Source organism: Chelon labrosus (assembly GCF_963514085.1).
Source record: "Chelon labrosus genome assembly, chromosome: 4".
NCBI classification, from domain to species: domain Eukaryota; kingdom Metazoa; phylum Chordata; class Actinopteri; order Mugiliformes; family Mugilidae; genus Chelon; species Chelon labrosus.
The window spans coordinates 18,568,301-18,595,197 of record NC_140340.1 but is presented as its reverse complement, the minus strand read 5'-3'; the positions used below and the strand labels follow the sequence as shown (position 1 = coordinate 18,595,197).

At 42.5% G+C, this 26,897-nt stretch overlaps 2 protein-coding genes across 2 annotated transcripts in view; one reads left to right on the top strand and one right to left on the bottom strand.

The window, feature by feature from the left end:
- padi2 (peptidyl arginine deiminase, type II) overlaps window positions 1-5,994 on the top strand; it is a 12,533-nt gene extending 6,539 nt beyond the window's left edge. Inside the window, exons 13-16 of the mRNA XM_084543097.1 lie at window positions 90-183; window positions 329-408; window positions 2,917-3,057; window positions 3,155-5,994. Of these exons, the coding sequence (XP_084399223.1) occupies window positions 90-183; window positions 329-408; window positions 2,917-3,057; window positions 3,155-3,388 (549 nt within the window). The 3' untranslated portion in view covers window positions 3,389-5,994. The remainder of the gene's footprint in view (window positions 1-89; window positions 184-328; window positions 409-2,916; window positions 3,058-3,154) is intronic.
- rap1gapb (RAP1 GTPase activating protein b) lies at window positions 5,913-26,897 on the bottom strand. The gene is given in 24 exon segments (XM_084543096.1): window positions 5,913-6,019; window positions 6,126-6,159; window positions 7,433-7,542; window positions 8,011-8,110; window positions 8,497-8,626; window positions 8,986-9,102; window positions 9,491-9,600; window positions 11,556-11,687; window positions 13,029-13,172; window positions 13,407-13,493; window positions 13,586-13,657; window positions 13,742-13,897; window positions 16,434-16,563; window positions 16,976-17,076; window positions 17,165-17,283; window positions 17,286-17,309; window positions 17,312-17,399; window positions 17,483-17,561; window positions 19,622-19,725; window positions 20,936-21,121; window positions 21,283-21,321; window positions 23,704-23,751; window positions 25,174-25,209; window positions 26,658-26,897. Coding segments are annotated over 23 exon segments (2,220 nt in total). The 5' UTR covers window positions 26,757-26,897; the 3' UTR covers window positions 5,913-6,019; window positions 6,126-6,150.

Here is a 26,897-nt window from a genome sequence, read left to right as displayed (position 1 = left end):
AGTGACATGCATTGTGGGATGGTACAAGCTCTCAGAAGACGATAACATGGGCACGCTCATATCCTGTCTACCTATGTGTGTGGCCACAGGGATTCAGACTGCTGCTGGCCAGCCCAGATGCAGGCTACAAACTATTCAGAGGTTTACAGAACAGTGGACACGGACAAGCCAGACTGTTTGACGGTAGGCCATCTTATTTTTTTTTGTATAATTATCTGTCGAAAATCTGCAGAAGTGCATCTTAAAATTGAACATATACTGTATATATATATATATATAAATATATATTTTTTTTTTTACACATTCTCTTCACTATGCTTCTCACAAGGTTTGAAAGACGAATATCAGATAACAGTGGATGAGTTACTTCAAGATGGAAATCTTAGAGTTGAAAATACCTATGTACAGGTGAGTGAGATTCCACAGAGGAAGATCGTGATGGACAAGTTCAGTTTAATGCATAGACTGTATAAAGATGGACAGAACAGCTCCTCAAAAGTGAAGCCAAAGCAAGTAGAGCTCCCCCTGGTGACTGGCTGCAGTATAGGTCATAAGCTCCACCTCCTCCATGTTAGTGGATGAGACTTGGGGCAAATTAAAACACAAAAGTAAACAAAATTTTTTTTTTTTTTTTAGGGATGGTTTCAGTCATTTTGGGTAGTTAATTTAATTCAGTATCCCCGGGAAAGTAGCGTCAGTTTCAACAATGCCTTTGAACATGCCTGCCCAGTTTTTAATAATGCGTTGGACAGTTCTTAACCCTTTTCTACAATCTTCTTAGATGTTTTCTCTGCTTGATGCATGCCATTGATTTGACCCTTCTCAAACAGGCTGACATCTTTCCCGCGATAACAGGATGTGTCTTTCAACATGGTTGTTTAAGAAATCTGAAGCTACTCATTGCATCAGTTGGGGTTAAATAACTTGTTGCTCATGCAGTAATTATCCAACAGGAGGCTCGTACCTATTTGCTCGGTTAAATCCAGGTGGCGACTTTTTTTTTTTGGCCAGGCAGTGTATATGGGTATGGAAAGCTGTCGGATTTTTCTTTTATCAGACTTTAAAGGGGAATTACTGTTTTTTTACGACCTAGACCTTATTTCTGGCATAAATTACGGTCGTTTACTCACCCATATAACTGTGGTGTCATTTGGAGTCGTTGGGACAATATTTAGATCCGCGTATATCCATATAGTGGGAGTGAATGGGGCACCTAAACGCAGCCTCTAAATAACGCGTTATCTGCCGTGAAACTCGTTCATTTCACCAATATTTTGTTATGATACGCTAGTGCTATTCCCTGTTGAGTCTGGAGATACCTGTTATCTATTCGTGGACGTGCAGCGGTTTGTTGTTCTTTGGCCAGCTGTTCCTCTCTCTGCATCCGCATCCTCCTTTCAACAAGCTCCTCGTCTGTATACTGTGGCTGAAAACGCTAAGGACGTCAATCAAAAACAAAGTTGTCGTCCACAACCATGCGGTGCTCAGAGATGACATCATCCAGGTCAGAGATTAGTAGGTCAATCTACAGACCCCGGATGATGATAACGGGTAACTCTGAACTCAACAGGGAATAGCACTAGCGTATCATAACGTTTGCACCCTTCAGAATTTTCCACATTTCTGCATTAAAAAGACTTAAAACTTTAGTGGGAGTCCTGAAAGTGGACAAAGAGAACCCAATCAAACAAATAAAACTGAAGTATTATACTTTAAAATTAATCATTTCCACATATCTATGAGTTGCAAAACTATGTAAACCCTTTTTTTGAAGTATCTGGGGTGACCCCTTCGCACAGCAGTATCAGCAACTAAATGTTCCAGTAACTGCTGATCAGGACCTTGACCTTGCCATTACGAAAAAAATTTTTTTTTTCTATACTACTTTTTTTGTAGAACTTGGGATTGTTTTCTTGCTGCATGACCCAGTTTCTCTTAAGATTCAGCTCGGGGACAGATCTCCTGACACTGTCCTTTAGAATTCGCTGATATAATTCAAAATTCATTGATCCATCAATGATGGACAAGAACATTACTACCACTACGAATGAGATGAGGTGCTGATGCTGGGATGCAGTGTTTTTATCATCTCCAAACTTGACCCCTCTTAATGATATTCCTTTCCCCACCAAACATTGCACTTGGCACCATGCCTTCAGGCAGCTCCTCGGGCGTCCGGCCAAACCATGATCTATCAGGAAGCCAGATAGTAAAGAGGGATTCATCACTTTAGATAATAAGCTTCCACTACTCTCGAGTGCAGTGCGCTTTAAACCACCCCTGCCAGCATTGCTGATTTAAGACCACTTTGTATTGAAGGTTATCTGTAGACCAGTTCTTTTAATCAATATATGCTTCAGTACTCAGCAGCCTATTAGCATGTGTAGCATACTTTTTCACAAGCTGTTCATGCTCTAAGATGTGTGTACTTAACTATGCAGACATTTGTAAACTGACTTAGCGACATGATGACATCCAATGAGACAGTGACAGTTGTTTGTCAAAGGCAAACATGAGGCTGTATGCTTGATTTTCATGGACCTGTTTGCAAGTCGTGCGACTACAGCAGCTAAACCTGCTGATGAGGCGCAGTGTCCATATGCTATTGAGTAAATAGTGTGCATTGTGTTCGAAGCAGACAAAATTATCTTGAGTGCAGATATATTATCCACCCAGTGAAAACTAAAGCAGTCATTATGCTCAAAATTATGCATCATTTAGAAACATTGTGGTAAATTACATTAAAGAGATGTACTCTGACCCCCGCGACCCTTCACAGGACAAGCGGTTAAAGAAGATGAACGAATGAATGAATGAGATGTACTCTGAAATTTGACAAAATTATTGTAGCATGCATACAGTATTGTAGGATATGTGGAATGCGTGATGTCTTTTTTACCGCCTGCTCTTTCCTAGAACTGCATCGACTGGAATCGAGATGTGCTGAAGAGAGAGCTGGGCCTGGACGATAACGACATCATTGACCTGCCAATCCTCTTCAAGTTGTTGGAGGATGGCCGTGATAAGTACAGAGCGGTGGCTTATTACCCTGACATGGTGTGTTCATGGATATTACTTGTGATAAAACAGGCTTTAAAACCCTCATCAGTTGAAAAAAAAAAAGATGCAAGTAAAGTTTTTCATTCATTTCCAGGTGAACATGATTGTCTTGGGGAAAAACCTGGGCATCCCGAAGCCCTTTGGCCCCAAGGTGAACGGACGCTGCGCCCTCGAGGCTGAGATGTGCTCCCTGATGGGGGGCCTGGGCCTCAGCTGCACGTTCATCGACGACTTCACCACCTACCACAAATTGCTGGGAGAGGTGCACTGTGGCTCCAACGTTCGCAGGGAACCGTTTGGCTTCAAGTGGTGGAACATGGTGCAGTGAGCGGAAAACTGAGGTGGAGACGGGTCGAGATTTCAGTCGTGGATGCTTACTGCAGCAACAGCGTTATTTAACACGTTTCAGCAAACACTTATCAACGGAAGATCAAGTGGTATATCTGTTTGCAAGTCTTAACGATGAAAATCTTAACGATAATAACGGCCAAACTAGTTGAGGGTGTTTTTATGTCCTAGACTTTTTCAAAAAACAAACAATAGTAACTTAACAGTTATGCCTTTAAATTATTTCTTAACCTTCGTATTGTCCTCTGGGTCAAATTTGAGCTGTCTCGAATGTTTCTATATCACATAATTTAATACGAATGATTCTACTGCCCATGGATTCTGCAAAGAAATGTCCAATATCTAGTAATTAGTTGAAAAGAAGTTGGCTAAAAATGTGTAAAAAACAGAATTAGGTGATACATTATATTTTAGGCTTTATAAATTGCAGAAGAAACACAATTAATTTTCTTGTCAATCATTCTGTAACAAGTGCCTCACTAAGTCTTACTAAAATACTTGCACGCAGTAACTTTTACATGATGTTTACATGTCAAATATTGCACCAGGGCTCGATTTTATGTATCTCACCTTCGTCTTTATTAAACATTTTTTGTTGGATTTATTTACAAAAAAAGAAAAAAAAAAGATGTAAAGCAATATGTACAAACTTTTGAACAAGGGCTTAAGCAAATCATGAACAGGAATACAATCATTTGAATCGAGCACATCGAGCGCACACAGAAGAGTCGTTCCCAGTGCTGCTGTGGTCGTCAGCCACCGGCACAAAGTGCAAGCACAGATAAATGGATGGTTACAGCAGAGGGATGTGCTATAGTAATACGGAGCCACAAGGGGGCAGACTTCATCTACTCAAGCGTTTCCAAGGTCTAGAGGAAAATAATTTAAAATCATCTTTTTTTTTTTTTTTTTTTACATAAATCAAGTTAAAAGTTTATAAGATAGATATGATCATTACTTAAAAATTCTCAATATATAATTTTTTTCCTAATCCATTTTCATTTCGATTGATTTGTAGCTATGAGCAACTTCATTGGTTACAGTATTTAGGGAGTTTTGCATTTGGTCCAGCGTATTTAACCTTTTGTATTTTCACCAATCGTAAATGCTTTCATTAAATACAAACAATAAATGCCAGCTGACATAAAACAACTCCACATGTCAGTTCTCTCCTTCACAACAAACTGAAAACAAGAAAAAAAAAAAAAAGCTGCTCTGCTCATCAAGAGTGAGTAAAAGTGTCAGACTCTGGTCAGGGATCGAGACGACATCATCATTTACCCGAGCAGATATGTACAGATAAATCCATTTCTGCCTAGTTTTACATTCAAGCCATCTGGCAACACAGTGTGCCTTAAAATTTTTGCCCCCCTCTTCAAAGCAGCTCGTGACACTACCACAAAGGCAACTTCTAGACGAGTCACAGTGTAATTCATTTTCAGCAACAAATCCGGTTCATCAAAAAGGTCAGCATCTGGGAGTAACTCTTGACAATGTAGTGCTTGTACATATATTACACTTTATAAATAAAATAGGAAACGGTGACGTTCGGCTCTCTATCAGCAATGTGCACTGCATCTGGAGATGTTGGCTGGTTTTCATTAAAACACAAATCACAGGGACAACACCTCTATGTCAAGCATGGCACCAGTGTACAGAGGAGAGGATTTTGGCAAGCAGATTTACACCATGCACAGTACCGTTGAACACACACCCGAACACAGACATCAACAAGTGGGGGTGTGACAAAGGGCATCTGGAGACACAACAGCAGTACCTTTCAGTGTGGATCGAGGATGCACGTTGCTGGTTGGAGCACTACAGTAACCCTGCTTTTGTATATCAACGGAGTCCACAGTTCTTTTTTCGCTAGTGGCACAAATGTTCTGCGGTACATTAGGGGCGAATGATGCTTTTATAGCCACCAACAACTGCATCACACAAGTACCCTCGAACTGAACATGACACACTTGCTGAAATTGTTGCAAGACACAACAAATATCCACTGTAGGTTACTCAGAAAAGGAGAATAAAACACAAAACGTGGCTTGACAGACAGCCACATACACATTTGGTACACCAAAGTTAAACCCATTTATAATATCACAGTGGGATATGGGTTTCATATTTAAAAAAACAAAAACAAAAACACTTTCCTCTGTAGTGCAACTCTTCCCCAGCTGAACCTATAGACTTCTTTTTCACCAATCTTTCGGTTGAGACCGTTCAAATCCTGATCTTTAAAAGAGGACACACAACATTTGAGTGTTTACAGTAAGAGTCAAGTGTCAGCGTTTACTGGCCTGAAGAAATGAGCAGGTGGGCCGGCTTGCCGTGCCAGCTGACAGGTGACAGTCTGTAGAGATGCTGCATGGGCCGTGGAGCTCTCTTTTATTCCGCCTCGAGCGCTCGAGGTGGTTTTCCACGTGGAGATGGAATGAGGGCAATTGTTAGGTAAATGTCGTCGGAGCCGCGTGTTTGTCTGACGGTCCGCAGATCCGCGGCAAGCATACAAACGAAGATTTGTCAGTCTCTTGATCTGGCTTCTAACTGCGCTCCTTTTCTGTGTCGGTAGTGGAGTCCCCCTGCCCTCAGCTGCCTCATGGGAATGCTGAGACGAAATGGGCAGAAATTAAGAGAAATAAATGAGGAGCAGGTGAAAGATGTAGTGAATAAATATATTGCACGATCAAAATCACATTAACATGATTTCTAACCTGATAATGGACGTTGATGCGGTGTTCAGAGTGCCTACAGATATAGAGACACAAAGACACAGTTAATATCAGTAAATATGACAACAGAAGACTTATAGCACAAAACGAGGCTGCAACCTGATGATCGTTTCGTATCGAATGTGTCAATGGAAATATCTGTATGTTGCCCTGTAATTTTGCTTCCAAGAAGAAAAAGATTACTGACTAATGATCAAATGACTTAATTCTACAACAGCTGGGCAAAATCTTGACCTATCCCGCATAATATCACAACATTTACTGATTTCGTTGATTAGTACAACATTTTGTGCAAATTTTTCTAACTACCAAAAGGGTTTGTTTTAGTAAAAGCTTGGCAACTGGAGCCATATCAGCACTTAACGGGGTGACCTGCAGCGGGACAACATGTTTGAATTCCATGCTGTTCTGTCTGTAACTGTCTGTGGGTGGTCGCGTTGTACCATACACCGATCAGTCATAACATTATGACCTAATATTGTGTAGGTCTCCCTTGTGCCTTCAAAACAGTTGTGACTCATCAGAGAATGGACGTGGACCTTCTGAGGGTGTCCTGTGGTGTCTAGTAACAGAATGTTGTTAGTGGGGGCCTTTGGGTCCTATGGGTTGAGGGGAAGGGCCACTGTGGATCAGGCTTGTTCCAGTGCATCCCACAGACACTTGATCAGTTTGGGATATAGTGAATCTGGAGGCCAGGTCAACACCCTGTGCTGTTCTTCATGTTTTTTTGAGTTGTTCCTAAACCGTTTTTGCGTGTGTGTGTGTGTCAGGCTGCATCCTGCTGGGGATGGCTGCTGCCATCAAGGAGTGTCATTGCTATGGGGTGGGGGTGTCTCGTCTAGTCTTGGTGGGTGGTACATGTCTAAGTAACAAGTTTCCAAGCAGAACATTGAATTGTTACAAGATGGTCAGTGAAATTTGGTAAAGATGTTCTCGTCTCTGTCTACATCACTTGATCACAGCTTGATCATAATGTCAAAACTACATTGTCCAGTTCTTTGGCTTGTGACTATATATTACTGACTTTCCTGTGAGTCTCAGCTGTTCTTTATTTAGCATGCAAACTAGCTAAACCAAGACGATGAATATAATACATGAGAACATTATTCAGTCAGCGAATACGTTAGCAATGAAAGTTTTAAGTCTTGTTGATGCATTTCATACAGTGTAACAAAATAGCAGTGTTTTTTTTCTACAACAAATGTGTTTAATAAATGTGGATCAATTCGACTGATTTTAGAAACGATCGCAGCGCCACTCAGTGACTGAAGCCGAGCACTTTGTCTCACCGATGAGAACTTGTGCTCCTGCTGGGTGCGCTCTGTCTTAGATCGGCCGTCTGTCCCTTTCGGCTCTGATGTCTTCGCTCCGTCCGGTTGCTGCTGAACACCAGAAGCTCCTGGGAGGAAGGGGACAGATGTGTAGCTGTCATGGTTAATAAACTCATGCATATAATGCTGCCAGCTGTTATAGCTGAAAAACGGTTGTCCCAGCACGCAAAAGATTAATGGTCAGAGTAAGCCATTTGTAATAGAAAAAAAAAACAAGCAGAAGTTTTGCAGGAATCGCTGGCAACTTTTAGGCGCTATTCATTTCAGGCAAAGTAAACTTAAATCATTTAAAAACTGTTTTCTAAGTTATACAGGCTGTGCCTTCTGTTGCAGCTGAGGTAAAGTTCATCACTCAAGGGTGCTCCAGTATTAATTGCTCAGGAAGCAGAGCGTGTTATTCTTACATCTTCCCCATCTAGATTTTCCCCAGACACTTTCGATATGTCAGACTGTAGACCTTTTGGTTGCTCGCCTGCTTTTCGCACCTTCAGGCCATCGCTGGCCCAGTAACATGAGCCCCTTTCACCCAAACTCACCTGGAAAATTTCCTTGGCTGGTACTGCACGCACTGTCCTCGCCCCCACAGCTGTACACAAATGAGTCTCTTTTGACTGGTGTGACACAAGACGCACTTTCCTGTGAGAAGGGAACAGGAAGTTTGATATATTTGAACCAGGCTGCATAATCACAACCACAGCTTCTCCACTCTTTGGGTATATACACATTTGTCTTTTGTTAGAGGCAAATGATACAAGTGTGTGAAATAGATAAGCACATTAATATGTATTACTGTGGAATACATTTTGAGAACAGTCATTACGAGGGTATGGTGAAATCCATCAAGCCTTCACAAATCATCTTTTTTTTTCTCATCGTTTATGTAACAGCAAAGAGATAAAAAACTAAGTGAGACAAATGTCAACTGAGCCACAAACACATCACCAGCACTGAGAAGCTGCTTGCTTGTTTTGGTTTTGAGGAAGTGATATTAATGCGTTATCACGCCACTCGTCTCCACCCACCAGTCCAGTGTCGTAGTCCTCCTCGGCCTCGTGCTCCTCCACGACGCTGGCGAAGCTGCTGGCATTGGAAGAGGAGCGGGAAAGATCCTGAGCCTCTGGGATGGACGGCGCCCTGCAACACATCGCCAAACTACAGGCCTGGGTCACTCTGACCATACACTGATCTGGCATAACATTATGACCACCTTCCTAATATTGTGTAGGTCTCCCTTGTTCCTCCAAAACAGTTGTGAACTTCTCCTGTCAGTGGTTTTAATGTTGTGGCTGATCAGTGTATAATCACCTCTGTTTCCTTTGTGTCCCTCTCTTGTTCCCTGAAGTGCCAAGTGGTTTTGCCTTGCCATGTGAAATCGATAACATAAATTTGTGTTCCCATGTCTTCACAAATGCACCTCCTCCTCACCCACCCAGTGGATCAATAACCATAAATAATATTTAAATGTGTTTCAACGTACAAAATCATAGTATTATTATATAAATTATAGTCACCTGTTCTTAGCTGCAGGAAACTCTGGAGAGCTGTGATTAGAGGAGTTGTCTGATTTGTTTTCCTGCGACCAGTGGCTGCTGTCTGGTGTCCTCTGGGTGCTGGGTGACACCTCTCGGCTTCAGGACAGGAATGGAGATCAAGGAGTCAGTTGAACGACAGCTGTTTTCAGTGCATTCATATGATTAAACCTGGTGTTTTAAGACTAACAAGTAGCCACCCTCTAGCTGTCACAAAGCAACTGTTGTTAGTCAGCGTGTTTTGACAGCTTGTGCTCAACTAAATGATCAAGTGCTTTTCATTTTGTTACATGAAATTTAATCCCTATCCAAATTCAGAACAGTGCAGAATTTAGCTTTCCTCAAATAAAGTAAGAGTTTCTATCTTACACAGCCCATCTTCTAATTGATGGATTCCTCATATTAATGTCCCTGCTTCCATCTGTTCTAACACTGTTCTCTCTTCACTACCCACTCCCTGCTGATCAGCTCTGCTCTGTCCTCTCACCTCCTCTCTTGGACCTCCTGGATGTTCTCGATGCCAATGGCACTACTGCGGCGCGAGCTGAAGGGCCCAGACTTTTTCCTGGTTGGGCTTTTCCCAGGAATGATCAATGACTGACGGTGAACAGGGAGAGGGAAGTAAGGCACACATTTTGGATATAGTGTAACTACCACAGCTTAGATAAACTGTACACAGCACAGGAAACTACTGAAGTGAAAGGTATTATGTAGAAATATGCTGTGGAGGAATAACGACCTGATGGTTTGATAAATGCTGAGATAATGTTATGGCACATTTGGCAACAAATCCATCATAGACTGGGCTTCAGGCACAAATTCCTTTTATACTCTATGTTTATTTCTTGAGTACTTAGGTCAGACTTAGGAGTGCACATCGACTTTCAAAATGGTACACACTTTTAATTTAAGATGAAATAGGATTCCTCTTTTCATGGTGTCTTATTTATCATTAGGGACCAAGTTAAAAGTAAAATGAAGTCATGCATGAAGCCCTGAGATTTGGTGTGGTGGAGAGCAAAACATGACACTCATTTCTATTACAGTAAGAATTTATACAAATGTAAATGAGTTATGATGTCCCTCAGTCCATGATGGATCATTCCCTGTCAGCCATAATACGCAAATGCATGAGTGTTTGGCTGTATGAGTGGATGAAATGAGTGAAACTATAACAACAACGTGTCATTATGGCTAATTATACCTGCATATTTGAAAACCTCTAACAGCCACAGGAACTGAAACACATTTTAACACTAAAAACAGGGCAGACACTATCTGTAGACTCACATCATGAAGAGACGACAAGCAAAGAAATATCAGTAAACAAGAAGGGAGAATATACATGAACCTCTTCTATTGTTCCTATCCCTATGGCACTGCCTCGGCGTCCATATTTACTGGGACTTTTCCCTGGGACAAGCAATGACTGAGCCACACAAGACAGGGCAGGGGAAGCAGAGAGAGAGTGAGAGGACACGATAGATTGAAAAAGCAAGAGGGGGAAGGAAAAGAAAAGAACACATCGTGAGACCTCATGCGCAGAGCACAAAGAATTTAAACAGCTTCAAAAGGAGCTCGCGGCATGACTTAACGGAGAAGACATGATTTTGAGGAGATAGCTTTATAGAGCGAAAGCAGGCTGGGGTCCAACATGGGAGGGCACAGCAGGTGATGGAGTGTCACCAAGGTAGCAGGCATGCTGGAGCTTCGGCCCTGAGGGATACAAATCTGTTTAGTGATGCATTCAGAAAGAGGGAAGCAGCAAAGAGGGTTGACACAATCCCGTGCTTTTAGAAAAGTTGGTCCCTTCAGAAATTGGGTTAATTTAGTTCCACTTCAAAATGCTGTCAGTTACCAAATCCCAAACTGCAATAAGTAGAAACATAATTAACCCTATATTTGAAAGAGACGCAAACAGGGCAGTAAGCTGCTTGTGCTTATGGCTTGTGCCATGCATATTCTTCAGCCACACATGCACAAGGCTGCAGGAGGAAACAGTCATGGGAAAGCGCAGCAAAGACGGAGGGAGTCTGGGTAGTCATACAGCTGCTAGACTGAGTTCACTTCAAGACCCGGGGTAGAGACTAGACTTGGGCTAGGACAAACAATCAACCACCTTGTATCGAAAGGGAAAATCACTGGATTCATTCCACAACGGTCATTCTTTGTTATCGTCACCCTAGAAGTCTGCCACTCTTTGTGGCGATAAAGTTTCTCGATGTAAATGAATGGAATGCCGAGAGTGAGTTGTACTGTTAATTTTCCAAACAACAAATACAGTTATTAACAGAAACACTATGAGCCTTGTATGAAAAAATACAACAATCAGTGAAAGCTGCTTTAGTACAAAGGAAGAGTGAACAGAAAATGTGAGGAACGAAAGCAAGTGCTTTAATGTTAACAGGAGCAATTTGCTTAAGTGCTGCTTATGAGACGCAATAGCAGCTAAGAAAAGTCTGTTTGTGTTTTTGTCCGTTATGTTAACAATATACTATATTCTGAATGGATGTGTCAAGTGGGCAACACGTGAACCAGAGTGGGCTACTTACAATCCCTGGGGTTTTGGGGCTCTCTGCGGGATTGTGGGTAAAGCTGCCACTGTGACTAGTGGAGACTGTGTGTGACTTCTTGTTACTGAGGCCCATGGCGTCCATAGACTGGCTTCTGCTGCGGATGACCCGCTACAGAGAGAAATGAGGACATACTGTCAGTGGATCCACTTTAATATTAATGTGGAAACGCAACACACTGACCAATATTCCAATGCATTACATAAATATATGTAATAACATATGTTATTCTATAATCAAATCCAAATGAACCAGATTATATATGGTTTTATTTATAAATACTTTTGCAAATGCACACAGCGTACTGTATGCATCATAAAATCTTTCATGGCAATAACTGGAATATGCTTATACGATGTAGAGTAAATGTGATCAAGCTATGGGAACAAATACGTCTACAAGGGCACGTGTGCATACGTTCTGTGTGCAGGACTATTTTTGAACACTTGGGGCAGTGCAGGTCAACAGGCTTCAGGGAGAGGCTGCGTGAAAGGCACGTAGCTTCACAGAAGGTCAACGTGAGTGTGGGCTCTGCAGTTGAGAAGCACGACACGGCATCTTCTATCTAGTACACTGTTATTTAACACAGATGAGTCTGGAGTTCTGCGTCGCAAGACACAGCGTGAGCAAGGGAGACCACGACACTGAACGAAAGTGGGAGAGACAGCAGAACAGAGGAATGTGCACATTTAGGCGGAGGCAGAGAGAGTCGGGGAGAGTGGGAAATCTTTGCAGATGTAATTTGCGGAGGTGTGAAAGAAAGAAACGGAGGCAGCAACTGGGTTCTTGACAGTGAGAAAGAAAAAGAGGATTTTTTGGGGGGGCCATTTATTCAGACGTTGTTTATGAAGGTGTGGAAGAAACGTGGATCTTAAAAGAATAACAAAGTCAAAGGAACTGAGGAAAATGTGGTTATATTTCTGTGACGCTGATGGGAAAGGACTAGTGATTGACACACAGAGACGAGGAAAACAGCAAAGGAACGCTGCCCATAGGGAGACATACAAACCGCATCATCAGCTCCATAATGAGGGGTCATTAAATCGTTCATCAGGCACATACCATCACAGTTCCTACTGCCATGCCTCGGCAGCTGAGCTACGCTCCGCCACCCTAATGGTCATTGATGGAGCACTCTCGGTCAGAGCAAAGTGCCTCCCCAACACAACAGGACACTCTGCAGCCTCGAAACCACACCATCATGTGAGAACACACCGAGTTCAGCAGTCGCAGCCAAGTGAGGAAAGCAAATGCCACAGGACTGGTCCTTTGAGATACTGCAAATTTTCTCTGCCTTGTTTTCTCATGTGTGAATACCCAGAATCCCAGCCAAGAAACAGGGGAGGGAAATAGAAGCATCCTGAAAGTTTCTCCACTTATCACCATTCTCTCTCATGCATGTGGAGTTGCAGATTACCAGAGCACCTCATCAAATGAGGAATGAAGCTGTACCTTAAAGGATTCAAAGAAGCCCCCTCCTCCTCCTCCGCCCCCGTTCTCCAGCTTATCTTCGTCTCCACCCAGACCCATCATGGACTGACTGTTGATGTGCAGCTCCTCGTAAAGTGTTTCCAGCAGGGCCGAACGTGTACGCTCCTGACGACAACAACAACAGCAGTTAGTTAGCGCGCTTCCTAAAGCTTATTCTGAAAGCCCAGGTTTAAATTTACATGGGGAACAGTAATAAAAAAAACACTAGTCTTAAGCAACGTGTTTTCATCAGAGAATCATTGGGCCACAGTAAATCAAACAATAAAAAGTAGAGCAAACAGGATGTAGACCTGAGCAAACAGGCGTGTGTGCGAGTGTTTGCTTCGCTGTGCTTCTCACCTCCAGCTTGGCAAACTTCTCCGCCTTGTAGCAGGCGTATTCTGCGTTGATGAGCTTGGTGAAGAGGAACTCGTGGAACTCAAGGCCCTGAGGAAGGTAAATACAGAGACGTGGACAAAGGTTTATTATGCCTGCATGTAAAAGTAAACTGACTTTTATGTTTTTGTGTGCCTATTAACCTTTTTAAAGATAGCAGGGTCAGGGAGAGCCGGCCCGAAGAAAGGTACGTCATCCCTTGCTGTCACAGACACCTAGAGGAGAAAACAGGCAACAAATGAGACGCCTATAGTCACCGTCGGCTTTTCGACGCGGTGTTGGCTGTCCTTGAAACCGACCTTGTAGGTGACGTTGTCCGTACACGCGTTCTCCACCTGCACCACCACATACGCATGCAGGAAGTTGGACTGGATCATGTCTGGCACGAAGGGCGTGTTCTCCTCTTGGAACACGATGGCAACAATGTCGTTGCCTATGTGCCTCTTCCGCTGCAGCTGGAGGACACAGATAGACAAAACTAACAAACATCTCAAATAGCCACTTCCAGAATCACAAACACAGGCTGGCCACAGAATCGCTGCCAGGACTCTGAACTGGAAGATTGTCTGAGAATAAACAGGGTCCGTGGAGAAAGACAGACGTAACTTTAAGCTAAAAATACAAACAGTTCTGAGATGCACGACGCCTCAGTTTTACAATCAGCCAAAAATTGAAACCCTTGCTTTGCCAAAAATGTATTACAAAGAAAAATCTGAATCATTTCTTGCATAACGTCTGTGAATGTATACACTGTGTACTACACATAAATCCACTTGATCAGATTCTTCTTTGTAGATGTGGTGATGCTAATGTGATGCAAATCAAGTTCTGATGTTATGGAAATGAATGAATCAAAATTTCAGTGGAAGCACTGCAAAGTCAAACAAAAAATGATTCTATGATTCTGCAGATGGCTGATTGTCGTCATCGCTGCTGAATAACTGCATTTTCCTTGCTGCCAAAAAGTTTAAATTTGCCAACAGGACACTCATGCACTTGGAGGACAGAGCGACTGTGCTCAAGTATTAAATTATTTTCCAAGCAATATCTTTTTTTAAAAAGGCTTGATGTTGCCAAGCAAGTACACCAGGTGCTAAAATATGAATATGCTGTCACCTCATTGGCTTTTCCTTTGCAAAAGTTGGAGCAAATTTCCTGTTGGAGATTGTCACAGATTACTTTTCCCCCGGTTATCAAAACAATCTTAGATGCTAGTGGATATTGGAATGTCAAAACATATTCAGCCTATGCCACCAAAATGAGAACGGGTTCTTATCACGGAGACTGCTCGACCCAAATCACACTCTGACATGTACGTGGAGGCAAGATATGCCAGGTATATAACGGAGATACTGTTCCGTGATAAAGAAGAACAATCACCCAAAACCTCAGTGCAAAAATAAACCAAGCTCCCAAGTTCCTCCTCAGAAAAAGCCTCAATGTCTTGACACTTGCTCTGCGGCAGCATGTGTCGAACACCACCCTTCACCACTCATCCGACTACTACTAACACGCACAGATACAGGCTTTTAAACCTGCTGATATTAGCAGTGGTGCCAGCTGGTGCTTAAGAGTAGTATTGCGTGCACAGGACAATACAGCAAATATTTACTCTACGGTTTAGAGGTGGCATTTCTTTTCCAATAACGGTCCGATTACTTTATAGCGTCTGTCTGTTAAAGAGATAAGATGAGATAAGATGGGACTTTATTCATCCCCCGTGGGGAAATTAGGGTGTTAAGCCAGTCTGTTTGTTCATACGAGAACAGTCACATATCTGTTTCGGGTCACGCAAAGTTTCACAAAGTCATAGCAGCCTTAAATATGCCAGAAGTGTTAAACAAACCCAAAACTTCACTGCATAATGACATGTAGTCTTAGATAAAACTGAGAACTGTGTTTAGAAGAAAAAAAAAAAAAAAGAGTAGGTAGCAAAGTCATTTGTGATTGTTATAATCAGGACTGAAAAGACACAGAAATGAAGGTGGGAAGAAATTGAAGAAAGGGACTGTGTGGCTGCCGATCCGTAGCAGCCAGATTACAACTGCATCATCCCCGAGTTTATTAGCTGTCAGCTTTAATATTTATCCACACAAAGGCTTTCTGAACCCAGAAAACTGAAAAACATTCAACCCACAGCCTCCGTGCAGATGAACTGCCAAACTACAGCATCACCATAGGCAGTCAGATGCAAACAAACTCAGCAAGTGTTGTGCTGGTTTGAGACACGTGACATGTGTCACTGCTGCGTGACATTTTCGAATCACATTCAGTTCGATCTCGGTACATACAGTCTGTGCTTTGTACTTCCTGAAATAATGCTGTACTGTTATGGGTGAAGCTTCCCTCCTTTCTTAGAGTTCCCCTGATGAATCATCGCATGTGGGTGTCGTTCATGCCCTTGGTTTCTCTCCCGTGTCTCTGCAATATGGACCGTCTGTGTAGGGTTACTGTGGTAACAAAGTTCAAACTGCTCTAAGAGGCAGTGGAGAGCAGTTAAGGACTAATGCAGCATACTGCATCGTGGCATCAAAGGGATGAGAGTCTTCAGCCGCAAAGCAACACAGGAGAAACTTCAGAGCCAGAAGAGAATGCCGCATTGCAAGTGGAAACGCTAGAAGCACAGCAGGTTAAGTGAGGACAACAAACCTGAAGAAACTTACAGAAGTTAGACGAGAGGATTGAAACCAATAAATATTACACAGAACAATCATATCAGATATAGAATATTAATTAAAGAGCTTTAGAAGTGGTGATAAACTGATTTTGTTGCTATTGGAAAGAGCAGGGCAAGTCTCTAAGACTTATACCATGCTAAGCTAACAATGGCTATAACAACATGATGGGGTATTTTATAAGCCCTCATCCGTTAGATGATGCTGCTGAAAATAGACGGAGGAGTCACAAGGAAAGGCCATTACACATCAGCCACTGAAGCTCACGAGAACACAAATTAGTCACTATTGATTAATCATTGGAATGTCACTGTACCTGCTGCGAGTCTCCTTCTGTGTAAGGCAGCTTGGTGGACACGTGAAACATAATCTCCTTATTATGGAAATTTGTGTAGATGGATTCTGTCCCCGTCTGCCCATGAGTGACATCGAGCCCACCCCGAAAACTGGAGAGGAGAAGCACAAGTGGACACGGGGTATTTAAGGTTAGAGGCAATAGAAAGAATGGAGGGGGACAGCAGGCACAGAGAGGATCGAGGCGAACAGCGGAGAGACAAAGAGGCGCGAGTGGAACAGGTACATGCATTTTGAGCACTCGCTCCATCCGTGCTCATTCATCACTGAGGGGATGCCAAGGGCACTTCTTCTGCCTACTCAATCACGATGTCAGCAACACTACAAATATCAGGCCACTCTAAATCGTTTTTTCAGGGATATATTTAAGGCCATCTCTGATCAACAGCAAAGGGAATCAAAGCCTGCATCTGACAGACATTTGGCAGAGTGCTCCACTGCGAATTAACCAAAAGTGCATAAAAGAAAATCAGAAAAATACATTGAACTGAAAAACATCCAAACCCTTTAAAGTCATGAAGCTCAATCTTCCGTCCCAGAAACTCCAAGAACTCAACAAAAGCAGGACTTTCTTCCATGTTCCCAAACAGCTCCTCCTCCGATGTCTGTGAGCATGGGGTAAATAACATTTTCAGGAAAAGTGGTACTCGACTTCAAAAGATTAGCAGCATTATCTCTGAAAGAGCAACTCACTTGGCCAAACTTCTGGTAAATAACTCCAAACTTGAAGTTGTTGCTGATTACATGCTCATCAAATGTAACAATGAGCCTTGATGCCTGAGGATGAGGGAACAGAAAGTTTGCCGTCAGGTATTAGGTGTTAGGGTGTTCCTGGATAGCAGAGGGCAAGACAGAAAGTGACACTAACACATACCTTTGGGTAGAGGACAGGGTAAAACCTATCCACGTTCACTTCTTCGCAAACAAGCTACAAAAACAGCACAGTCAGGTTTATCTAGTTTAAATATACAGTGAGTCAGCAAAACAGTCAGCATGATAACTGATACCTACCTTGGCCATCTGAACCACGTTGGGGAACTCAGTAAGACAGGAAATGGGAATTACGTCATGATGGGTTTTTAGCTTTGTGCTGAAAGACAAACACCGTGAGATGTCAAAGTCGGGCCAAATCATCCTGCTTTAATGGTTCCTCTTTGGTGCTTAGCCTTCATTCAAGTAAATTGTCAATTTTAAAGGGGACATTTCCTATAGTTGCTGTGAGGACAATGGTCTTTAAACCTGATGTGTTTCAACCAAGATTGCCCGGGGGATGGTTGAATGGGCACCATCACTCTAACTTGCTGCTCTGTCCACACAGCGCGATAATGTGAAACATACTGAACAATAAATAGTAGGTCTCATTCGGCGAGGTAATATCACTGGGATATTTCCAGCGGTATTTTTTTTTAGAAAATATACTAAAAATACTGCCTTTCTCACAGAGAGCTACTGTAAATGACAGTCCTGATGCCACCCTCATATCTGTGCATAGCATGTAATCCCGGAGGCAGCTGGTTAACTTAGCTTGGCATGAATCTAGCTCTGTCTGAAAGTAATAAAAATCCACCTTCCAGCTCCTCCAAATCTAATTAGCACAACATACTGTGTTTAGCTTTGGAGTTTGCAAACCCGTCCCCTAAGTAGCAAATTTCCGCCAATAGCTTAGCAAGTGTAACTAAGCAAGTGGTTAAATCTGTCATGCTTCGGATTCTTCCACGTGTGGTGTGTGCATGCTGTTGTAGGAGACATACTCTATGTTTGAAGAGTCTGGAGGACAGTGCATTTCAGAATTTCATTTTTTAGCCTTTGCAAAACCCTAACCATACAGGCCAAAGAGTTGGAAATGGACTGAAATGGAATGAGTGCATATCTGCTATAACGTAACTAGCACTTGTAAGCGTTGCAGATCTTTCACATCTGCAACTGTGACCGTGCACTGCTTTACTGTATATGGTAAACTACGGCAAGGGTAAAAGAACAGGATGGGGCTTAACAACTTCTAATTCCAATTTAAAGTGAAGGTCCCACAAGGAATGGTAAAATAAAAAATAAAAAATAAAAAAATAAAAAGAGATCATGGCCTGTTGTGTGTATCACGCAGATGCATTAAATATGGATGTATGTCAGTGCCTGTGAGCGCACTGGCCGAGGTGAGTGTGGGGTGACTGTGGGTGGTGGCCACCCACTGGAAAACATCACAGTGTGAAAAATGGTGGTGAGCCGAGTAGCTGTTACCTCTCTGCACACTCTGAAGCTCCATTAACAAAGAGGAAATGCAGCTATTAAAATCTGTAGTGGAGTCTCTACGGTGCTAAAATTAACACACAGGTTGTACGCTGCGCTGAGTTCTGCCTCTCGTCTGTTTTTAGCAGAATGTGAAGGAGAGGAGGATTTCAGAGAGTGAGCACGGGTTTAGGTGACGGTGGGTGGTAGCCATTAAATTTGTACAACGGGGATGAATAGTGGCCTGATTGCTGAGTACTTTGTGGCAGTTTTAAAAGTCAACATTTGCACAGAGAGGCTTGGGTATGTAAACTGTACCACACAAATATACTTTTATTTAGACTAGCATCATCTCATCAACTTTGGTACATAAATGACTGACACGGATCTCTGTGGAACTCTGGCGTGCATTAACTGTGTTTCTAGAGACAAAGAAAAAATACTTAACTGTTAAACAACAGCTTGAAAACAAAGTGTGAAGTCATATTTGAAAATGATTAGACATTTTATTGGGTGCCTTCTGACAGCAGGGACAAACCTTCCCACAGCGCCGTGGGTTATTAGCAATCAAGCAGAAAACTACATTTTAAAATTCGTCACCAGGGCAACCTGTCAGAAGTGAGAATGCTCATCTGCCTCGGAGATGTTTTTGCTTGACTTAATCCTATGCTTGAGCAAAAATTGCCCTATCAGTACATACAACAAAAAAATCAATGCATTGCACGATAGTTTAAAGCCAGAGTTGTTGCAAGTTCAGTGTGAAAAAAAAAAAAAGGTCACGGAAAGAGGCAAAATGGAATAAAAAGAGAAACCGCAAAGGCTATTGCAAAGGAAAGAGCCGAGTTTAAAGAGACACAGCAGAAAAGGAAAATGTAAATGGGAGCAGAAACAAGTCAGAGATAAGGATAACAGGAATCTGTAGCCTACCGAAGCATCAAGCGCAGATGCTCTTGATCCCCAATGACATCATACTTCATTGAAAAGACCAAGTGGCCCAGGGCGGCATCCATGGTGTAGTAATTAAAGTGTTCCTGGGGGCAGATAAAGCAGAGGAGACTTTAATGCAAGGATGAATTCTCCTCGTGCTACTGCCAGTGGATGACACAATAACAAAAACGCTTTAATAAATCTGAAATGCATAGGGGTAAAGAGAGCGGCAGTCCTCATTAAGGAAAGAGGCTGAACTGTCCTTGTGGAAAAAGTGTGAAGGTAGAGTGTACCAGCTTTTGCTTCAGAAATGATCAGATTAGGAAACTAATATGCTGTATTTAAAGAAGAAAATTAGCTTCACAGTGCTTTAACTGCAAAAAAAATGGTGGGGGTTATTTTTCCTACTTTACACGGCGATATACACACTTGCATGCACTTATTTATCTAAAACAAACCTATAACAAAGACAACTAGACCCGTTTGGTTTTCTTGAATATGCTTCACCACTCATCCAATGGCTTCTTTGATTCTAAACGAACTGTGGGGAGTTAAGGTTTTTATTTATAACATCTGTGGATTGTTAGGGTTAGACACCACTTAACAGCCACCGTGAGTTTCTGGCCATAGAGATGCAATTGTTTGGAAATCAGGAAGGGGGCGCCCTTCTATTTGGCATATTTGGCTATAACAACTACAAACCCTCTTAAAGGGGAATTACCATTTTTACAACCTGGACCTTATTTCTGGCATAGAATACAATCGTTCACTCATCCATATAACTTTGGTGTCATTTGGAGTCGTTCGGACGATATTTAGATCCGCGTATATCCATATAGTGGGAGTGACTGGGGCACCGAAACACAGCCTCTAAATAACGCATTATCTGCCATGACACTCGTTCATTTCACCGATATTTTGTTATGATACGCTAGTGCTATTCCCGGTTAAGTCCGGAGTAACCTGTTATCTATTTGTGGACGTGCAGCGGTTTGTTGTTCTTTGGCCAGCTGTTCCTCTCTCTGCCTCTGCATATACGTTGATGTTAATATCTTCCGAACGACTCCACATGACACCAAAGTTATATGGGTGAGTAAACAATTGTATTTTATGCCAGAAATAAGGTCCAGGTTGCACCTTCTATGCGCTGGACAGCAGAGACACAATTTGCTAGTTTGGACCAGGGACCAGGGACCAGGGACCAGGGACCCCCCCCCTATTGTTATTGTTTTGCAATGTTATTGTTTCTCTTTCCAAAGCCTGAAAGAATATGATTTGTAGTACAGGAAATCAGACCCATTCATCCATCCTCACCTTGCCCATGAAATGCTTTCTGTAGATCTTGGCAGTGCTATTCGTCTCCAGTTTGACGTGGGAGGTAGGACAAGGCGGTTGATCGGCCTCTGATGGTTCTTTAGGTTCATGATTGGTTCCCTCGATCCAGTAGCCACCAAACTGGGGCAGCAGGATGAGTGGAAAAGGACTGCGGCGACCCAGAACCTGACAGTGAAATGTTTAGTTAATTCATTAATAATTAATAGTCAGTGTGTGGCATTAAGAACTGCATTGATTTCACTGCTTAGGAAAAAGTGTGCTGCCTTTATCTTGTGTTTAAACCTCAAGCCTAAGTTTTTGATCGTACACTTGGAGGCTGTGTGTACCTCATGAACGCTGGGATACGGGATGTAGTCTTCTTCTGTCTGCGGGGAGAGAAACGAAAATGAGTCAAGCTGACAAACAGCCGCTTCTAGTCATACTTTCAGTTGCAGTTCTTTGAGGAACACCTATGAGCACAACACTGTGACAGAATATTAACTGCAGTGTCATCCACATCTCCATTTTTCAGAGTTATTTTTGTTTTGCTGCAAACTTGACAGAGGCCAGATCATCAGCCCTTTTGACAAGTCCTCTCTCTCTCTTGAGTATGCAATTTTCAACAGTCAACAGTTCTTTTTCTAACTTCGCCCGGTTTCCCATAGTGAAACACCTCACTCTTGTATCAAAAAAACAGGGATTACCCAACGTAACCCAAAGTTAGCATTGCTCCTGCTCTGATTATGTAACCATTGAGAACCCATTTAAACTTGGCAGTAATCGAGCAAAAGTTTACATATTTTATAACCTCCAGTGACTGGGTGCTAAAACCTCCCGATGTGAGAAGCCAACAACAACCTTTCACTTGTAAAAAGAAAGTGAAATTTGTAATAGGATGTGCATGATGTGCACGGTAGCTAATGCATGCAGTGCCATTTAACCACATCACTGGATAATATTTCATCTCTCATTTAATCTCTGGTGGCAGTCTTACTGTGGCATTAACCGGTGATGTTTGTTGCTCTCCAGGAACAATAATGTTCTTGTTTTATTTTCTTCTTTTCCGGGATTTCCACCTTCCCTCAATTTCATACGGTGATTTCCTCCTTTTTTTCCCCCCAAGAATGCCTTTCAGCAGTCCCAGCAGACAAGGCCCCAGACTTGTTCCATTAAAATTTATGGGCTATATTAGAAGTGACACCAAGAGCATTTTTGACATTTCACAGTGTGAAAGTGAAAGTCACTGTCCCTCACACGAAATACAGCCTTTCTTATGACATCGTTGGCAGTTGTTTCTGCAGTAAAGTTGGAAAGTCACTGAAGGCAAAGTCAAAGGATCCCAAAGGCATTAAGAATTCATCCTCTGGAGACCATATATAATATATATGCATGAAATTTTATGTCAATACATTAAATAACTGTCGAAGTAACGGAAATAAAAATCCAAATTGTCTCAAGACGTTTTATATAATCAAGATCCTGAAACCTCCAGAGTGAGCAAATATTCCCTTTTAACAGAATTACATTTTCAACAGAACCCAGGTCACATGGGGCGGCGAATCTGCTTGAGGCCAACAGATAGAGAGATAGAAAAAAAGAAAAGGCAGGAGGGGAAGGAGAGGGGAGCAGCAGAAGCATGTGTATTAATTCATACATGCGTCTGGATAACACATGATGTACATGCAGCTTATAAACAGGATCCAGACAAGACCTCTGAAAAGAAGCTGCTCAGTGTAGTAAAAAATAAAAAAAACACCATTATTAGTGTTTATAGTAGCTGAAAAAATCTGTCTCCACTGAAGTCCCTTGCCTACATTTGTTCAGGTCTCCACAGGAAACTAGAAAAATACTCTGAACAACAACAAAACTGACCCAGATGTGGGTTAAGGCATGTTAAGAAAAATATGTGCCAAAAGCCGTGTCTGTCTGTGGTCTATTCTTGTTCTGTTTCATGGTATGAGCAAAGCCCCTAGCGATAATAAAGGGAAACAATATTTTAGAGACCACAGGGTGCCTTCAGCTGTGCGGGACCTGTTTACAGAATATTCTTTACTGCTGCAACATGACACTGTCCTGCTGCACAAAAAGCCAGCTCCATAAAGAAACGGTTGTCAGAGTGGGGGCGTGGGAGGCCTTGACCTCAACGCCATCAAGCACGTGAGTTGATTTCCAGTGCTGATTGAGAGTCAGGCCTCAATGTCCCCCCACCGGTACCCTACCTCAGTGTTGCATGTGTGTCTGAAAGGGAACGAAATCTCTACAAACATTTTGTTGAATCACTGTTCAGCTGTTCCAGCAACGTATTAATGGCACTAGCATGTCTATATACGATTCATCATCACAAAAAAAGGTGTACTTACTCTCAAGTATCCATGCATCATTTTCATTAATTAATCATTCCAACAAGACTGTAAAACTTTATCTTTAAGCACTACACTTTATAGCGGCATTTGCTCCGACCACTAAAATCAGGTCTGATTTCTTCCAGTCCACCGCAATAAATGCTTTTATGTTCTTTGGTGTGCCCTTTCTGTCTTGACCTCAGATCTCCTACTGGGAACCATCACCTAGTCTTAAATACTAACTGCATTAGCCTGTCCAGGTAACAGGACAGCAGAGGATTTTGCAGTCCCCGTCGAGCTCCTTACACAGCCGGCGAGCGTCCTAAAGCCTGTCTGACAGCTGATAAGGAGAGGTTTATAACTCTGCCATTACGGATGCTTTACCAGACTGTGCTCATGGAGGAGATGTGAGGATTTGCGACTCACTTTGAGCGGGGGAGGGAGGGGGCATCTCTGCTCATCCATTCTGCAACCCTGTAGAGAGAGGGGGGGGCGGGAGAGAAAAGACAGGATACTGATGGTACAGGTGAAATATCTACACTGAGAGACACATAGTCAGAACACAGTTGATAGTCAAGACCAAGGAAATGTATTGTGCAGCAGCAGCATAGTGCAAGAACATGTTTCATTCGAGCGAAATCACTAGATGGGCCACAGAAAGAGGAAGTAGGAAGGAGTGATGTCTTTGACACTGTTGTGGACAAAAAAAGAGAAGCAGAGGTTCAAGAGAAGAAGGGAGGTGTTTCCATTAAGTGAATGTGATGTCATTAAGCACACTTCTAAATAGAGACTTCTGTCGACCCAAAGGACAGAGAAAGATGGGCAACAAAGCATTCTTGATCAGCAGCAGTCCTCCTTTTCTTTTTCTTTTTTTTTGTGTGAAATACCCTGCAGCAATATTAGAGACGTATCAAGACCGGTGAACCTTCTAAAGAATATGACTCAAATGGAAACACTCTCATTAGATACATTCTCTGATGACTTTTTCTGCTTCTTCAGTTTCTCCTCCACCTCCATCACTATCTTTATCCTTCTGTGGAGTAGTGTGGATCAATAAGACAGGCTGCGGTTTTCTGAAACCCAGACAGAGGTTTGGTTGCTTTAGAATCAAAAGCAAAAACTAATTAATATTTGAGTAAGTTTCTTGAACAAAAGGCTTTGGTCTGCAATTCTTCAGATTTCAGTGCTATGACTGAAAAAAATATACCCTTGTATAAACCGGTAGCATATTTTTGTAAACCTTTTGTAAATCCTTTAGTCCATTTACATACTATTGAGTCGAAAGAAAGAAAGAAAAAAAATGTTACGGCTCAGTTCAAAGGGAAAATTTGTGGACGCAAAGACGCTCTCAGATCAAAGTGCCTTTCTAAAATGTGTCACTTTCTTTCCATTGGCTTATTCAGTATCTACTGTTCTTTCTTATGGATTGTGTGCCTATGTAGTACTACATCACTGGCTGCAGAACAAACTAGATTCCTACAAAAAGCCCCTCAGCATGCTGAAAAACTCAGCATTTCACACATATGATGATGCGGACAAAACCAGCCAGCTGTGAAGAGAAAACACAAAGGCTCTGTTCAGCACATCCAGAAGAAGAGGGCTCCTGGAGACGGCCTGAGGCTGCAAATACCAAAAGACACATTAACGGCAAAGATAGACGGATACATGGACGCACGCATGAAAGTGTTGCAGTACCGTGGCTATGGGTTGCGGAGCTGAACACAAAAATAGCAGGAAGAGTAGAAAAACTGGAGTCTCAGAATAGAAGTAAATGGAAATGTGATGTCCAAGGTGAGGGAAATTCTGAGGATGCCATTTGATTAAAGCCCGCGAGGAGGAGCAGGCAAGTTTAAGCAGCGAGTACAAAAGGCTGAGCCGGGAGACCGCTTACAGTACCTGCATCCGCTCGATCATGGCAAACAGGTCCGAGGTCTGAGGGAGAGAGGTGACACAAATCCAGAAAGGGACATGGGTTTGATAATCTGTACAGCTGCGGTGATAATCAGTCCCTGCGGTCTTCACTTTCCCTAGATCCCTGCTCCGTGACAAAGCTGCCTGTGCAATCTCAAGACACAAGAGATCCTGTTGGAATCTCTCTACCCCCTAATTCCTTATTTTTCTATGACAGCACTCCATAACCGCCCCGCCCATCCCACTTGACATCAGTCTCTCTGAGGCTCCATTCAATGCCAGGAGAATCTTTCCTCCACGCTTGAAGGAAAACACACTGTAAACAAGTAACTCTTAGGGGGAAATTAGCCTCAAAGCTCCATGGTACTTCTCTCCGTTGCCAAAGCCAACGGCTCATGTGACTGTGCACAACATGGAAATTAACTGCCAGACACTTTGGTTTACCAGTCTGGCACAGTCACATTATTATATCACGTTGATCACACTATAACAGGCAAATATATAAAAAGACATGTAAAGATATGTAACAGATGGCGTTGTGACATGTTACTTGTGGTATAATCTTGATGTTTTATAATCAACAAGTGTCCAGTCCAAGAGGCTTCACTGCTGCTGAACAAACTGCAGCGTTTTGTTTCCAATTAGCAGAGACGCTGGTAGAGGTTAAAGTAAAATAAAACACCCTAAGGCATGCACCTTTCATCTGCACAGGCCACATTAAGGATTTTACGCAGCTCCAATCTGAGATGAGGGAGGATCACAGCGGCCCTGACAGCAGCGTTTGTTGTGGGGTGAGCCCTCTCCTCACCATGTAACGTAAGTGGACTGAAGTGCCAAGCTGATGTTTCCACATGACAGCTTAAATTTACCGAGGGGCCCTGCGGGGCTTGCAAAACACAGATAGACGTAAAACCGCAGGGAAGCGCACACGTGCAAATCACACACTCATGTAGTAAAACATGCTTCATACTGCTCATAAAACCTCTCTGCCCACGCATCTGACCCTGACCTAGTAAAGCCAAAGGTGCAGCCCCAGTCTATTGTTGCATGAGAAAATAAACAGTGCCATATGATATTCAACAAAAACTGCTGACCAGATAATCAGTCAACCATGCAGAAGTCACAGTAACCACATCAGTGTTGATTTTTTTCCCAAGACAGAAAGGAGCCAGTGCACTCCTGGACTGTGGAATCATTCAGTTAGCACAGCAGATCATAAACCTATAAATATACTTTATGTAGCCTTAGAACAGGATTTACAAATTGTGCTATCCTGCTACCATCACAAATACTACGCACTGTAAGAAAAAAATCCACAAACAACAGAGTTTATTCTATTTGTCTTCTAACTAAAACAGATCAATGAAGCTGTATACCATATATATTCCTGTTTAAGCTATGAATTCGACAAGAAACAGTAGCCGAAGCAAAAATAATCTCTTAACATCCAGGAAATGAAAAGTACTCACATCACTGATACATCGTCTCTTGAGAAAAGGCTTACTGTGAGGACTGTTGAGAAGTCCATCCAATAAGGCACTCTTAGCCATCTTGAGCTCAGTCATCATTCCAGTACCGAAAGTAAGTACAGAAGCACGCGAGCTGACAAGAATGAGGGTGTTTATGTCAAGGCGAGACTGACAATGACACTTCGCACTCACTGTCACTCAGGCAGCAAGCTCGGAGATAGCTGTCCATCAGGACCTGTA